At 40.0% G+C, this 16,223-nt stretch overlaps 1 protein-coding gene across 9 annotated transcripts in view; it reads left to right on the forward strand.

Annotated features, from left to right (window-relative positions):
- Window positions 1-1,019: 1,019 nt before the first annotated feature.
- prpsap2 (phosphoribosyl pyrophosphate synthetase-associated protein 2) overlaps window positions 1,020-16,223 on the forward strand; it is a 46,742-nt gene continuing 31,538 nt past the window's right edge. For 2 of the 9 annotated variants that reach the window (XM_078558956.1, XM_078558955.1), the window contains exons 1-2: window positions 1,659-1,805; window positions 5,240-5,292. In XM_078558956.1, the coding sequence (XP_078415082.1) occupies window positions 1,663-1,805; window positions 5,240-5,292 (196 nt within the window). In that variant the 5' untranslated portion in view covers window positions 1,659-1,662. Of the gene's footprint in view, window positions 1,071-1,127; window positions 1,151-1,305; window positions 1,453-1,658; window positions 1,806-5,239; window positions 5,293-16,223 lie in introns of those variants that run through there. The other 7 variants (XM_078558953.1, XM_078558957.1, XM_078558952.1 and 4 more) reach the window with 7 other exon arrangements.

The following is a 16,223-nucleotide window of genomic DNA, read 5'->3' on the forward strand; positions in this document are numbered from 1 at the left end:
TCTGTGGCACTGAGAATTAACTATTACAAATGTGAAATCTCAATCTTTCAGATTTTGATTATTGTTGGAGGTTTTTTGTCTTTTATCTCTTTCCTAATCTCACCTTTCAATCCTTATCTTTATTTTCCTTTCTCTACATGATTTTACATTGAATTAAATATTTTAACATCATTCCTTGGCCTGGACTCTACATGTCTCAGTAAAGATTCTAAAAATCTGCGTGCAAATGCAATTGTCATAAATGGCTAGTGCCGTTCGCTCCCTGCTGACTGGCAAAATTCAGGCCAATTGGGTGCAGCAATTGAGGAGTGCAGCATCTAGTTCCTTGGCTTGGCATTCAATTTGTTATGCCTCAGTGTTTACACCAATGGATCATTTTACCACATTAAAGAGTACTACATAAATAGACATTGTAGGGCTATTCTGGTTTAATAATTTACGATCAGCTTCGTCTTAGATAAACACCTTGCAATCAGCAACTGTATTTAGGGAAACATTGCCCTTCATTGATTGCTTTAATTTACCCAAATTACATAATCATGGTACTAAATTATTAATAAAAACACGATTGAAGAGTAATTTCTGGCTGCATTCTTATTAAAAGCCAGTGTGAGTATCTATTTGCAAAAATTGCAAATGAAATGCTGTCATCACCAAAAAAACTGCAGTCAAACCCTTTGCAAATTGACCCATACAGCAAAAAGGTGGCAACTTCAACTTGCCCAGAGTAGCCCCTCCTTTCGCTACGAGGCGGCGTCATACACTGGATCTCACAACGTGGCTGCTTAGCAACACTGGCCTGACCCCGCCCCCGCCCCGCCCCGCCCCTGGTTCTTCTGCGTGAGAAGCGGGTTGTCAGGAGGGCAATAGGGGGCGGGACGAGCTGGAAGTAAGTGGGCGGGGCGACGCGCGGCGGATGTTGTCAGGGGGAGGGGCGTGGGTTGCTAGCGGACTGGACACATGTCAGGGGCGTGGTCTGGGTTGCCAGGGGGAGGAGCGCGTGCTCGCTGAGCCGACGGTAGCGCGCGGTAGCAGCCTCGAGGCGGCGAGCGGTGGCGACGACGGGCCAGGTGAGAGGCGACATTGAAGCGACCCCTGGTCCTAGTTAGGGCCGTAGCGACCATTGTGCCCCATAGACAAAAGATCGTGAGTGGGTTGGAGCGCGTTTTATCGATCATCAATAAAGACCCGAGGCTTGGGGTGGGCAACGTGTGTTCGGCCAGGCAGCTGTGTGTGTGTGTGGTGGGGGTTGGGGAAGACCAGGATTGTTGACGCTGTTTGGTCTTTTGGGCCTCGCCCAATTTTAGGGGCGCCTTAAAATGGGCGCTGAGCTAATTCGGATGGTGAAGGGGGGATCTTTCCAGCAAGTCACATGTGACAGGAACTGCAGTAGACCTGCTGTGGCTTTGCAAGTGTTTAGAGTATGCTGCTCGATGGAGGGAGATGCAGCTGGTATTTTTTTTAAAAAGCTGCATATAATATTATTTTATATGTTTAAAGCATTAAAATGTATTTACATTTACAAAGACTTTTTAAAAACTAACATCTCACTGATGTAGTTAATGCTGCTGGAGCTCGTCACAGTGGTTTCATCTTAAAATGGTGCCCACTTTGCAATAGTGTATATACAATACATTTTTGCTTCTTTGACACTGCAGGTGAATGTCATTGGCCGGTGGGGTTAAAAACATCCAGAGAGGAAACTTAGAGGATCCATCAGCCATGAATGTAACTAAAGGTGGCCTGGCACTGTTCTCTGCCAACTCGTGTACAGCCTACACAGAATTGGCCAGGAAGATTTCAGAGTAAGTAAATAGACATTTTTTTTTAAGCCATTGCAACATCGGATTCAGTGATGCAATTTGCTTTCCCCCTTTTTTTCATTAATCTGTGTGATTTAAAGGGGAGCCAATCTATTTAAAAAGAGGAGTGCATCATGTTGTTGAAAACAATTAGCAAGAAGTAGTGTATTTTTAAAGTAAACTTTTTAAATCATAGCGACGTGAGCAGGCATCACTATTTGCCAAAGCTGTTTTTTTTTTGCTTGAGTAAGTGTCAAAGTGGTGCTGATTTTTGGGTTTTTTTGATTGCTTATGTTTTGGTACAGAGGGACAGACCTATGGTCCCCATGTAGACCCATGTGCACTTCGTATAACATTCATAAGTGTGGGGTCACCTTAGGGTAGAGCTAGTTTAATACAGCTGGATTAAAAATAGTTTCCTTCCTGAAACTGCTGATAAGCTGCCCAACACTGACTTTCCATGTTTGATAGAAATACTAAAACTGCATTTAACAATCACCCATAACCATAGCATTTGTTAAACTATTGGCATAAATTTTACAGTATCTTTAAAATCTGTTGTGCATTTTTCAGTTTTTATGGATTTAGTAAAAATTCTATAAACTGTATAAATTAGCCTGCAGAGTTTCAAAAATACATGACAGCATAATTTGGGCACCAAGATTTCATAGTTAAATGGATTGAAGGTCCAAATATCAGTATAGATTTTCATGTATTTTGCTAAATGAACAATTAGCTAAAGTACTGATCTATTTTGACATTGTTACCTTTTGTGTGTCTTTTTTGAGGTGCTGAGAGTTGATTTTCACCCTTTGTTCCTTATTAAAGTCAAGCCTTTTGCAGTTGGCAGATGTTGCATAGCAATAGAGCGAAGTGCACATTTTCATTTAATGTTTGGGTATTTTAAAGGGGAAGAGGAGCTAGGTTTTGTTTTGTTCATACTGCTTCAGCAGTTCAGTTCTGTGTAATGCAGTCTTTTTGTTGAGAGTAATTTACGAGGAACTGTTTGCATTAATTTTAGCATTTTCTCAGTACATTTCTGTGTAGCACCACTGCCAACTCTGATGGCTTGATGAAAAATTGTCCCGCCCACTGTGCTGTATTATGGTAAAGATCAGGAATCTGTCATGTTAGCTGGCCATCAGCAGTAAGAGTGTTATAGTGGGAGCCCATACCCTTGATTTTGGCAGACTTAATGAAGTAGGCAGCATTTCCTGCTCTGTTCATTATCCAGTGAAGCTGCTTGGAAAGCACCTTGGGCGTGTGCAGATGTTGTGTGAGGACACTTCAGTAATGGCTCCCACCCATGAAGACTCTGTTCCTGCTATCTATGGGGAATGGTCAATCAGCTAAGCCAGACCTCCCCTCCTCCCTGCCTGAGATTACATAAATTATTAATAGTTTGAAGATTAACAGAGGGCAGCCAGTGACCATATAGCCACAAACATGAGACAGCATTTTCAGGAAAGGAGAGCTTGCAATATTTCGAACAGCGAGGGCAGGGGCCTACATAAATGACCATAAAAGTTTGGGCTGAACAGTTGAAACTCAAAAAAAATAAAAACATTATGGCTTTGCTGGGAAGGTTTCTGATCTTTAAGGTCAATAACCAGGAGGCATAGTTTTAAAGTTATTTTTTTAAATTAGAGGGGAGCTGAGCAGAAATATTTTCACTGAGAATGGTGAGGATCTGGAACTGACTGCCTAAAAGGGTTGTAGAAGCAGAAATCCTCATAAAATTTTTTTTAAAACTTGGATATGCACTTGAAGTGCTGTAACCTACAAGGCTACAGACCAAGAGCTGGAAGGTGGCATTCGATTGGATAACTCTCTTTTTCAGTTAACGCTGATGATCGGTCAAATGGCCACTTTCAGTGCTAGATATTTGAGTCTTTTGGCTATGTTGCGTAATACCACTAAAAACAACTTAGCAGTTGATGAATACTCTGTCAAAATGTCATTAAATCTTTAATGTACATTGCTTCTATCAATAAGTGGCGTTTACAGTTTGAAACCTTTTTAATTTGGAGGGACTTTTATCTCCATCCGCTCCCCTCCTATTAAATTCAGCAGTAAATACATCTTTCCTTGGCGGTTTTTAACATGATCCTGAGCCAAAAGTTAATCCCGTGTGACTTTTTTGATTTTTGAATGTAGTTTTAATTTTGAAGTGGGTTCTAAGTGGGCTCTCAAAAGTTTTTTATACACCTGCTGACATCCTGAATTGCATGATACAGTACATGTATGTCAGCAAGTCATCACTGCTAGAGTGCATGAAGCAAAGGCTGCAACAGATTAAAAGATTGTTTAACATTTTAAAAAATGCAGTTTATGCTAGCTTCACATAGAAGATGTGGATTTTATACAGTCCAATTTGTTTGAGAGAGGCAGCAGTGGCATTGATCCTCAGATTTGTGCAACTCATTAAAACCTTATTCTGGAGACCAAACTGTTCTGTTGTTTGGTGAGTCAGTGGTTTCTGTTTATAGAATGAATCTTGGAATCCCAACCAAACACGTTCCCAATAAGCTTGCTGCATAGTGGATTTTCACTGATTTTGCTACAGTTATTCAGATTGTTCATCTATACCCACCTTAAGCATAAGGCTCATCTTTCCTCACCATCCTTAATTTTTTTTTTAATATGATACTATTTTTAATCAGCGTGACTTATTGCTTTGGAGGTATTATAGAAATGCACCTTTTACCTCTGGTTGTCCCCATTTCCAGCTTTCTTTTCTCTTGTACTAAGCATGGTAATGCCTATTGAGGTGTACCACAAGTGCAGAAACTCTCCATTACCTCAGTTAAGTGGTCTAGTTTTCAAATGTGAGCAGGCTATTCAACCATAGTGTGCCATTATAGGTACGTCACACATTACCCTCTAAGCAGCATGCATAGTTTCCAACAAAGGAAGTCAGTGATGAATTATTGGGAAGCTGTCAAACTTTTATTCTCTCTCTTTTCCCCCCGCCCCCGCTTCCGCCCCCCCAAATTTTTGGAAGACCGAGCCTATTTGTAGTGCCCACCCATGTTAACACCACTTAGATGAAGCATTGTGGATCAGACCAACAATCAGTTCTGGGCTCATGTGGCTCATTATGTTGGACCACTTACCCACTGAGCCATTGATTAAATTTGATTTTTAATTTGGCCAATGTTATAGAGAAAGTTGTGATTGCCTTTTGGTGTTGGTATAATTCTATAATGGTTATTGATAATCAATACATCTTGGTGCAGATTTGATGGGAAGATTTTAGTACTTCCCTTCTACACTTACCCCCCACCCCCAAACTGTTTTATATATTTTTTCTCAATATCTTCAGCTACCCTGTTGAAGACATTTCTTGTGTCTATACCCTAATTTTGTGTAAAAGTCAGCAATATGGTTTTTGAGGAACGATTTTTTTGAGGGTTATTCCTCATCTTCAATTTTAGGCGACTTGGCGTAGAACCGGGTAAAGTTCAAGTCTACCAAGAAGCTAACCGAGGTAAGTGCACAACGTAACATATTTTAGTCGCAAAAAGCCTCTTGGGAATTTTGATGCATTTAAGGCTTAGATGTTGTGTGAGCATTGCTTCATGAGGAATGGCTCTTGCGCATGTATAATTTTTGTCTCTTAAAAATAAGATCTGACATGGGGGTTATGCAAGAGGTGAAATTGCTCAGTCATTGAGACAGATGCATACTTTGAAGGATTAATTGAATTCTGTAAGGTCAACACTGATAAAGTAATCAGAACTTTTCAAACCAGACATATTACAAAATATTGGCACAGCTTGAAGCAGCTGATAGAAAGTGTCAAAGGAGTAGATGTTTTATAATGCATTCCATTTAAGATATTTTTGATTTGAAACTGAACAGGCAGTTGGCTGAAATACTAGAAGATTCCAAGTGACTGTGGATATGCAAATGCCAACGCTTTCAGAAGGAAGGGGAGGGAAAATTGGCCATAATATAGTAATGCATTTTCATTACAATGGTCGTGCTGATCTATTACTTGGATATATTAAGAATATACTGTATTGACCAACCTTGTCTGTGATACTAAAGGCAAAATACTGCAGATGCTGGAAATCTGAAACTAAAACAAAAAGTGCTGGAAAAACTCAGCAGGTCTGACAGCATATGTGGAGAGAAAGACAGAGTTAACGTTTCGAGTCCGTATGACTTCTTCAGAACTAAAGAGAAATAAAAACATGGTGAAATATATACTGTTTAAGGTGGGGTGGGAAAGGTGAAGCTGGATAGAAGGCCAGTGATAAGTGGAGGAGAGATTGCAAAAGGTGTCATAAACAAAAGGTCGAAGGGATGTTGATGGTGGTGATACTGGCTAAAGGAGGTGCTAATGGTGACATTAAGAGTAGAAAGCAGAATGAGCAAGTGACAGGTGGCCCTAGTTGGGGGAGGGGATGGTATGGGAAGAAAGATCGAAAGAGGCTAAAAGGTGGCGATAAAACAATGAATAAAAATGGAAATAAATTTAAATAATAAAAATAAATATTTGAAAAAGGGGTGACGATGGAGGAGAGAGTTCATGGTCTGAAGTTGTTGAACTCAATGCGTTCAACATTTTAGCCTATTTCGATCTTTTTCCCCACACCGTCCCCTCTCCCCACCCCACCTCCACTAGGGTCATCTGTCACTTGCTCATTCTGCTTTTTACTCATAATGTCACCATTAGCACCTCCTTTAGCCAGTATCACCAGCATCAACACCCCTTCGACCTTTTGTTTATGACATCTTTTGCAATCTCTCCTTTGCCTCCACCTATCACTGGTCTCCTATCGAGCTTCACCTGCCCTACCCCCTCTTAAACAGTATATATTTCACCATATTTTTACTTCTCTTTAGCTCTGAAGAAGAGTCATACGGACTCAAAACGTTGACTTTGTCTTTCTCTCCACAGATGCTGTCAGACCTGCTGAGTTTTTCCAGCACTTTTTGTTGTCTGTAATGCTGCAGTGTACTGCCTGGGGAAACTGGATAAATCTACAGGCCTGTAGAAGGGCATAGTTGCATTGTTCCTTTAGTCCGTACACATTGGAAATTGCAGTTCTGTTGGAGCAACAGGAATATTCTTCCTACTTTGGATTTTAACCGCTTTGTTTTATTTTAGGTTTTCTTTTTAATTCCATCAATACACAATGACTGTACTGCTACCAGGCCTCTGCTGATTTTTCTCCAGAAGCTTGGAGGTTCCCTTGAGACTTCCCCCGGCCCCTCTGTCAGAGGGTTTAGGGGAGTTGGTTTTCCATGTTGCCGCCTGGGTTGTACCCTGGTGTCTGTTTGTGTCTTTCTCTCTCTCTCTCTCTCTCTCTCTCTCTCTCTCTCTCTCTCCACTCACTCAAAACAGCTCAACTGAGCTTGCATCTCATTAGCAAAATGAGAAAACCTTTTCTCTTGAGCTTAGCTTTTTAAAAAAACAAGGCTGAATTTAATAGTAAACAGTGTCTACAATTAGACTGTGTATGGCACTCTGCTGACTTGAAAGGAATAACTTGCTGTTTTTAACTTCAGAAACCTCACTGCAATTATGTGATTGTTCCTGCAATTAGACCTACAATAGTCTTTAAAATGTAGTGTAGTAAATTGATTCCAGGTAGAACGCTCATCAGTGTGTCTGTTGCACAACTGCATGCTTCCAGGAACATGTAAAGCAAAGCCACTGTTCTATCTGTATTGCCTGTGCTACTGGAGAGTTATGGTTTGGAACATAGGAATATACAAGACTGAGACCATTAAAATTTGGTGTGTTTTATAGCACCAAGCCTTCTCATTGAGATGGTTTTTAAATTACAAGATGCACAGGCATTTTAAGCATCAGCCGCAGGTATGCTGAGGTTTAATTTGTGTTTCAATCCTCCCTTCGCCACCCTCCCCATTCCATTTTCATGATTGAAAGGGAGGACAGTGGCCTACTGGTGAATCCATGTCAGGGTAGTTGTGTGACCAGTGGGTGTGCATGTGTTTTTAAAAAAAAACCTTGCGTCTAATGTGTCAACAAGCTTTATTTTTGGGTCAGGTCAAATTAGTGTGCAGGGTTTTATTTGGGAAGGGATTGAGATGTTGGTTACTTGTCATAAGCACAGATTTTGCTGTGGTGGTTAACATAAATACTACAATCCCCCTCGGGCAGAACAGCCCACTTGTATTAGCTAAAAGGTAAATTTATCCCAAGACCTGTGGCGAAGCCATAGCAACAACTTGTACTGAAAAAATGTGTTTTCTTGGAAAAAAAAATCAAGAATGAGTTATCAAAACAAGGCTAATACTCTCATTAACTGTTTGTGGGATTTCACTGTGTACAAGCTGGCTTTGCATTTGTCTGTTGTAGCAACATTGAATATACTGTAGAAGTAATTAATATGAGAAACACTTTTAGCCGGAGGATGTAATGAGGCATTATATAGGTTAGTTCTCTCTTCCATACCCTTTTTTAGTTTACCTGTTTTTCTATTTTATTTATTTGCTTGCCAGGTTTCTCATGCCCAGAAAACACACAGTTTTCCTGCTAAAAGTTTGTTGCAATATGACTCTGTAACCAGTAGTTCTGACCGATGTCGGAGTCCTGATGGAAATATTTGGGCACCCTTAATCCAGATTCTAGTAGGAAGCAGGTCATAGCACAAAACTGCTAGTAATACACCACACGCATGGCACTAAATTTGCTTTTTGTTTTTGACAAATATGTGCTTTTATTAACATTTGTGTTTTTCTTCCAACTACATCCCTATAATTTACCTTCAATATACCTGTAAAAGAGCTCCCCAGCCCATTTTTCATACAGCTTCAGGCACAAGTGATTCTGCTGCTTTCACGCTTATTTGTGTAGTGTGATAGTTTTTGTTTAAGATTTGCTTATTAGTAACTGATTTGAGCTTTGAAACCAAATTCATATTCTGACTTGTAGTTAGAAAAAGAAACAAAGATGGGCTTTACCCTATCAATCATGGATTTAAGTACCATTGCTGAAGCAAAACTGTACTATGGTAATGTTGAGCCACGTGATTTCACACTCAAGTTATTGTTTTGATGGTTTGTAAATGGTGAGTGTTGGCATTTTTGGAATTGAGCTTTGCCAGATTGTATTGGTAGTCTCTTCACAGCTGTTCAATTATCACTACTGGCTGGCTAAGGGAAGCATGGCATCAAAACTCCTAATGGAGATTTCTGTGCTGAATTGTATTGCCTTCCCAGGTAAAAAGAATAGATGGTATGGATATTTTTTTTTGCTTAGGATTGATGAGTCAGCTTCTGAAATTTGTATTTCACAATTTTCACATTCATATACATTCCCCACTGCTTATAGTAAGAGTTTTGAAATTAAGGCGATTTACCTACTATAAGGACGGTAAAACTGTATCTAGCATTCCTGTGCGTGAGTAGTTGTGATAGACACCAAAGTTTTATAACCTAAAATATAGGAGCAAGAGTATGCCATATGGCCCCTCGAGCCTGTTCCACCATTCAGTAAGAGCATGGCTGATCTGATCTTATAATAAAAATAGACTTGGTGGTCTTAGATCATTCTGCTGGCAGAATTTTCAAAAATCGAATAAGGTTGGGGGAAATCATTTGGAAACAGCTATTAGTTTAAGTGAAATTGCCCTCTTGGAAATAAGAAACAAAGGATTTATGGTGCTCAATCTAATTGGACAGCTGTGGCCGATAGAGAAACAAGGTGATCTTGGGAGCATCTGCTGCTCACAATTAGAAATAACTTGCATGACAACATTTGTTACGTTTAGAGATTTTGCTATATTTGGATAAAGAGTCTGAGTTGTGTTAATATATATGTATGTGATATGGCAAGTTTCATCCATCGCTGCCTGAAATAGCTAGTGCTGTTATAAGGCAGTGTCTTTATAATTGACCTCAGTGGAAATAGCAAATGAGCAGTGCTGTTTAGGCAGCTGCCCACTATAAGTGTGGATAGTGTAAGTGGTAAGGAGGCTGAATGAAAACCTCTTGAACAGCTCAAGTTTGAGTCAAGATTCTGCGGACATTTGGTGTTAATTAATGATTGCATAATCCACTTGTATTAACTTAACTCAAATTATAAATTGCAACATCTTGTTCTCATAGCATCTAATTTTGTGGTAGTTCCAATGTATAGGAGTCTTGTCATCAGTAACCATCATATCCCATTATTCTGATACTGGACTGAGGGAGTAATCAGTTCCAAGGGTACTTTAGGTACTGCACAGCAGTTAACTGCTAGAAGCAATACAAGAAAGAGCAAGCTGGGTATGATTTCTCCCTCCAGGTTTTTCTCTCTCCATTTGTGGTAGTGCTTGAGTTCCACTTGGCGTTCTTTGTCATTGGGGGTTTGAAACAACAAGCCAACATTTGCCACTTCTTCGAAATGCATGATTTAAGTGCAGCCATATCTCTGTGTCAACTACAGGTTTTGTAAATCATTTTTAAAGCTGAACTGGCAACATTTATTGATTTGGATACACATTGTATAATGATTCTTTTCATTTGCCCAATGGATAAAATATTACCTGTTTAATTCAGCTACCTTATAATTGACTCTTGTGTAAACAAATTGAACTAATTTGTCTCGTAGAATGAGAGTTCTTCAGTGATGTGTTGGTGTTTCAAAAACCGCTGTTCTGAATAGTGTCTGAATTTGACACTGTGAATCCTGCTGGGTGAGCAGCTCGTGTAACTCAGTCAAATACTTTGGACTGTTGAGAACCTGCCCAACGTGTGCCCCTGTTGTGAGTCCCAGTAAATTCAGCCATGATGTGTTGTATCAAAATGAAAGTGCACTAAGAAAGAGAAGTCCCAGGGTTGTTTTTAAATTGCTTTTGTCATTTTTAGTAGAATGGGAAACACAAAAAATTGACAATATAATTTGTTTCCTGTAAATGGCATTTTGGATTTGATCAAATAGAACTTTACACGTTAAAATCCATTAAAGTAATATATGAATTTTGTTTTGAAATGCCTTTGCGTAATGAACTGATAGCTTATGAAAGCTTTATGTTGGTACACATAAGGAATAATTGTTACTTTGCATATATTTTTTAAAAATTGTCTGTGATGCTAAACTAAGGAGGAGCACTCTGGGGTGTTATTAATGCATAAATTTGTGAGGCATACTTCAGATCACCTTAGCTGAAATCATTGTAGCTGTGTGTTTTGGAGCGTGAAATTGAAAGTGCAGTATTTATAGTTTGCACTGCTGCAGCCTTTTGCGTTATGTTTTGTAGAGAGGGTTAACTTCAGGGGGCCATGATCTTTAATTATCAAGTAATTATTCACAGAAGGTTTTTGTTCTGCCGTACCTTGGCCATAGCTATTCAGTTCAGTAGCTTAGTTCAAGATATGATTTGCAAGTAAGCTGAGCAGTCAACCTGACAGTTCATAAATATATATAACTGTAGTGGGATAAATAGGATACAGATAAGTTCCAGTGACGATGACTCATGTATTCTGTTAAGGATCTTAAAATTATGGAAACTTGAATGCAGATTGTGGAATGACACTTAAGTCTGTTTTGAATTGTGATTTCCTGTGAAGAATATTTTGCTGCTTATGTCCTGGAAAACCATAAGTACAGGACATATTGTCAATTGGAGGAGCTTGAGCAGCTTGTCATCAAAGCAGTGCATCTGTGTGGTTGAGAGCTATGTGGAATGGGTGACCACTAGGTAGGTAGAGCAGGAGTGCCCTGAATACTTGAAAGCGATTGGTTCCTTTGGGGAGTATGACTGGAGCCAAGACCGTGGCCCCGTAGGTGACTCAGCTGTACCAATGGGAGAAAATCGGCAAAACAATAATGCTAGGGGATTCAATAGTTAGAGGAGCAGACAGGCCTTTCTGCAGTTTCAGTGATGACTCCAGGATGATATGTCACCTCCCTGGTGCCAGGGTTAAGCAGTTGAGGGGGAGGGTGAACAGTCAAAAGTCGTGGTTCATATCAGTACCAATGACCAGGTAGAAAAAGGAATTGGGTCCTAAAGGCAGATGTTAGGGCTATAGGAAAGAAATTTAAAAAGTAGGACCTCAAAGGTAGTAATCTCTGGATTACTCCTAGTGTCAGATGCTAATGAGTACAGAAATATGACAGTGCAGATGAATATATGGCTATAGAGGTGGTGGAGGAAGGAAAGCTTTTGATTTCTGGAGCATTGGGACTGGATCTGGGAAGACGGGACCTGTACCAGCTGGACGGGTTGCATCCTGACAGGGCTGGTATCACAAACTACACGGGATTTTGCTAGTGCTGTTAGGGATGATTTAAACTAGCTTGATAGGGGGATGGATGAGAACCTGAGTGTAGATTCAGAAGGGAGAGAAGCAACACTGGTAAAAGACAGAAAATTAGTATGAGAGTTGGAAGGCAGAGAAAACAAAAGCTAGAAAATAAACAAGTGAGTTGTTCAGTGATTGGTGACATATACTTCAATACAAGGAGTCTTGTGAATAAGGCAGATGAGCCAAGGGCACAGGTAGACTTGGAAGTATATCATAGCTGTTACTGAAACATGGTTTAAAGAGTGATTGGAATGGCAACTGAACATTCCTAGTTATGGGATTTTTGGATGGGATAGAAGGGAGATTTTAAAAAAAAGGATTGGGGAGTCTCAATATTGGTTAAAGAAACAATCACAGATGAAGGGTGGATGATATGTTAAAAGGATCATCTGATGTGGTTTGAACTGGGGAACAAAAAAGGGGCAGTCACACTGTTGGCAGTATACTATAGATTGTCAAACAGCCAAAGAGATAAAAGAGGAAAAATGTAGGGAAACTGCTGAGAAGTGCAGAACAACAGGGCAGTAATAGGGTATTTCGAATACCCCAATATTAACTGGTATAAAATCAGTTTAAAAGGTATAGAGGGGACAAAATTCTTAATGCATTCAGGAGAACTTTTTAAGCCAGTACGTAGCAAGCTCGACAAGAGAAGGAATTGTTCTGGATCTAGTTTTAAGAAAGAAAGCTGGGCAGGTGGTAGGGGTAACAGTAGGAGAGCATTTTGATAGTAGTGTTCATAATTTGGTTCGATTTGGCGTGGTTATGGGGAAAAAACAAAAGCTTTTAATTGGGGAACGGCCAATTTTACAAAGCTAAGATGTGATTTGAAAAAAGTGGATTGGAAACAGCTACTTGAAGCATTCATGGAGGAAAGGGAGAGTGTTCAGAACAAACATGTTGCCACAATAAAAAGAAAAGGATGGGATTCCCAAATCAAGACCCCTGGATGTCCAAGACCTGAACACAATACGGCAAAAAAAGGAACCTTCTGTTAGATACCAAGAGCTTAATACTGCAGAAAACCCAGAGGAGTATAGAAAGTGCAGGGGTGAAATTAAAAAGAAAAGTCAGAAAGTAAAGACATGGCAGGAAAAACCATGGCATGTAAAATCAAGGCAATCACGAAGATGAAATCACATGTAGGACTGATTAGAGACCAAAAAGGTAATGTGTGTAAAGGCAGAAGACATAAGCATTGATCTGAATGAATGCTTTGTCTGTCTTCTCAAAAGTGGGGGATAATGCAGACACAGCAGGTAAGGAAGAGAAATGTGAAATAATTGGACGGTATACACATAATGGGAGAGGAAATATTAAGGGTTTAGCATCTTTAAAAGTGGATGCATCATCAGTGCAGGTGAAATATACCCCAGGCTAAGAGAAACAAGGAAGGAAAAAGCAGAAGCTCTAGCCATAACTTTCCAGTTCTCGCTGGTGGCTGATGTGGTTGTGGAGATTGGAAGATTGCAAGCTTTGCACAATTCCTTACAAAGGGAGGAAGTAGTAGTCTGTGTCAGCCCAACCTTGGTTGTGGGCAAATTATTGGAAACATCCTGAGGGACAGTAGAAATTGCCATTTAGAAAGGCACAAGTTAATCAATATCAGTCAACATGGATTTGTCAAAAGAAAGTCATGTTTGACTAACTTGATTTGATTTAAAATTTTAAAGAAGTGTTGAGGGCAGCACATTTGATATAGAATACATTAGTTTTTAGCAAGGATGTGGACAAGATCCCACATGAGAGATTGGTCAGAAAAATAAGAACCCATGGAATCCAAAGGCAAGTGTTAAGAGGATCCAAAATTGGTTGTGGCAGGAAGCAAAGGGTTATGATTGGATGTTTTTGTCACTGTTTCCAATGGGGTTCTACCAGGCTCAGTGGGTTCCTTGCTTTTTGTGGTATGTTCAATGAATTAGACTTGAATGTAGGGGGCATGGTTAAGAAGTTTGCAGGTGATACAAAAATTGGCCATGTGGTTGATAGTGATGAAGAAAACTGTACACTGCAGGATCATAACAATGGACTGGTCAAGTGGGCAGAAAAGTGGCTAATGGAATTCAACCTGAAAGATGTGTGGTAATGAAATTGAGGAAACTAACAAGGAAAGAAAGTGCACAATTAGTGGTAGGCTACTGAGGGCAGAGGAACAGAAGGACTTTGGAGTGAATGTCTGCAGATCCTTGAAAGTGTCGAGACAGGTAGGTAAGGGAGTTGAAGCATATGGGATATTTCCTATAATTAGCTAAGGCATAGTATATGAGGCTATGCTGGAACTGTATAAAACACTAGAAAGGCTACAGCTAGAGCACTGTATATATTTCTGGTCACCACATTACAGGAAGGATGTGATCACACTAGACAGGGTATAGAGATTTGAGTATATTTCCAGGAATGGAAAATTTTAGCTATGAGGCAAGATTGGACAGGCTGAGGTTGTTTTCTTTGGAATAGAGGAGGCTGAGAGAAGGTTTAATTGACATACACTATATAAAATTATGAACAAGAAGGGCCCAGTTAGAGTGGATTAGAAGGACCTGTTTCCCTTGGCAGAGAGGTCAATAACCAGGGGCTATAGATTTAACGTAATTGGCAAAACACTTAAGAGGAGAGTTGAGGAGTAATTGTTTTCACCCAGAGGGCGATTGGGGATCTGGAACTCACTGCCTGAATGGTAGAAACAGAAACTCTCATCACTTTTTTTTAGAAAAAGGCCTTGGATACGTGCATGGATTGCTGTAACTCTGCAGGGCTAAGGACCAAGAGCTGGAAAGCGTGATTAGGCTTGGATAGCTCCTTTTTTTTTCTACTGGCATGGATGTGATGGGCTGAATGTCCCCCTGTGCTGTAATTTTTCTAAGTTTCTGTATTTTTCAGAGAGATGGTTTCCTTACTCAATGTGTAATTTGTTGGCAGTATAGTAGTTATATTGTCCTAGAGAATTGAGCCCAGCAGCTTTTCTGAAGGAAATATTGTCATCACAGCTGCTTTTGTGAACAGTGATGTGAATTGTGATGACTGGCGTTTGGCAAATACAATATTGCTAAATACTTCTCAATAACAATGATATCCTTTTAGTAGCTGAAATGCTAGAGCCCTTTTCATTTGCATTGAATTTTAATTAATTAGATCAGCTAAATCTGGTTTGTGCTATTTGTAGGAGGATGGATTGAATCAGGAATTTGAAGGTCAGCCTCTTGACAACCATGTACATGTGGATTGCTCTTGTGTTCTGAATTGATTCCCCATCTTATTTGTCTTTGTTGTTCCCGAGGAACCGATTGATGTGTGTTTGCATTCAGTTCCCACACTCTGATGCCATGAGAGTGAGAATGTTCAAAGAGGGTTATTGCGGCCACAATCAATACTGGTTTCACCCATCATACAAGCACCTGTTTCATAGCATTCTGGAGCAGAAACTCAGGTTGTTTTAACGCCCCCCCCACTCCCCTACCCTCTACCAGTTAAGGAGGCTGCTAGGAACAGTTGTATCCAATTACTGCCACGGTTGAGATTAAAGATTGCACCCGTGCTGTTACCTACTTGTGTTTACCAAATGAATTACGGGGCAGTTGGTTTGGATTTCAAGTCAACTCACCCCTAGGTTTTAAGGTAGATTTTATGTAGGTATAATTGTGAGCGGGATGGTGTCTTGTATTTCAATTTTGAGCGATTTTATATTTTAATTTAACAAGACTGAATTATCAATTCAGCCAGTGTCATAGGTCAGCTGATTAATTCAGAGGTCAAGAAAAATTTAAAAAAATTTTCACTTCTTCCATAGAGTCATAGAAGTCTACAGCACAAAAAAAGGCCCTTTGGCCCATCAAGTCAGTGCCGGTCAAACAAGTACCTAACTACTCTAATCCCATTTTCCAATACTAGGACCATAGTCTTGTATGCCATGGCATCGCAAGTGCACATCCAAATACTTCTTAAATGTTATGAGGGTTTCTGCCTCTACCACCCTTTCAGGCAGCTAGTTCCAGATTCCCACCACCATCTGAGTGAAAAAATTCTTCCTCACATCCCCATTAAACGTCCAGTCCCTTACCTTAAATCTATGCCCCCTGGTTATTGATCCCTCCACCAAGGGGAAAAGTTCCTTCCTGTCTACCCTATCTATGCCCCTCATAATTTTATACA

Source organism: Cetorhinus maximus, chromosome 15, assembly GCF_964194155.1.
Source record: "Cetorhinus maximus chromosome 15, sCetMax3.hap1.1, whole genome shotgun sequence".
In the NCBI taxonomy this organism is placed as follows: domain Eukaryota; kingdom Metazoa; phylum Chordata; class Chondrichthyes; order Lamniformes; family Cetorhinidae; genus Cetorhinus; species Cetorhinus maximus.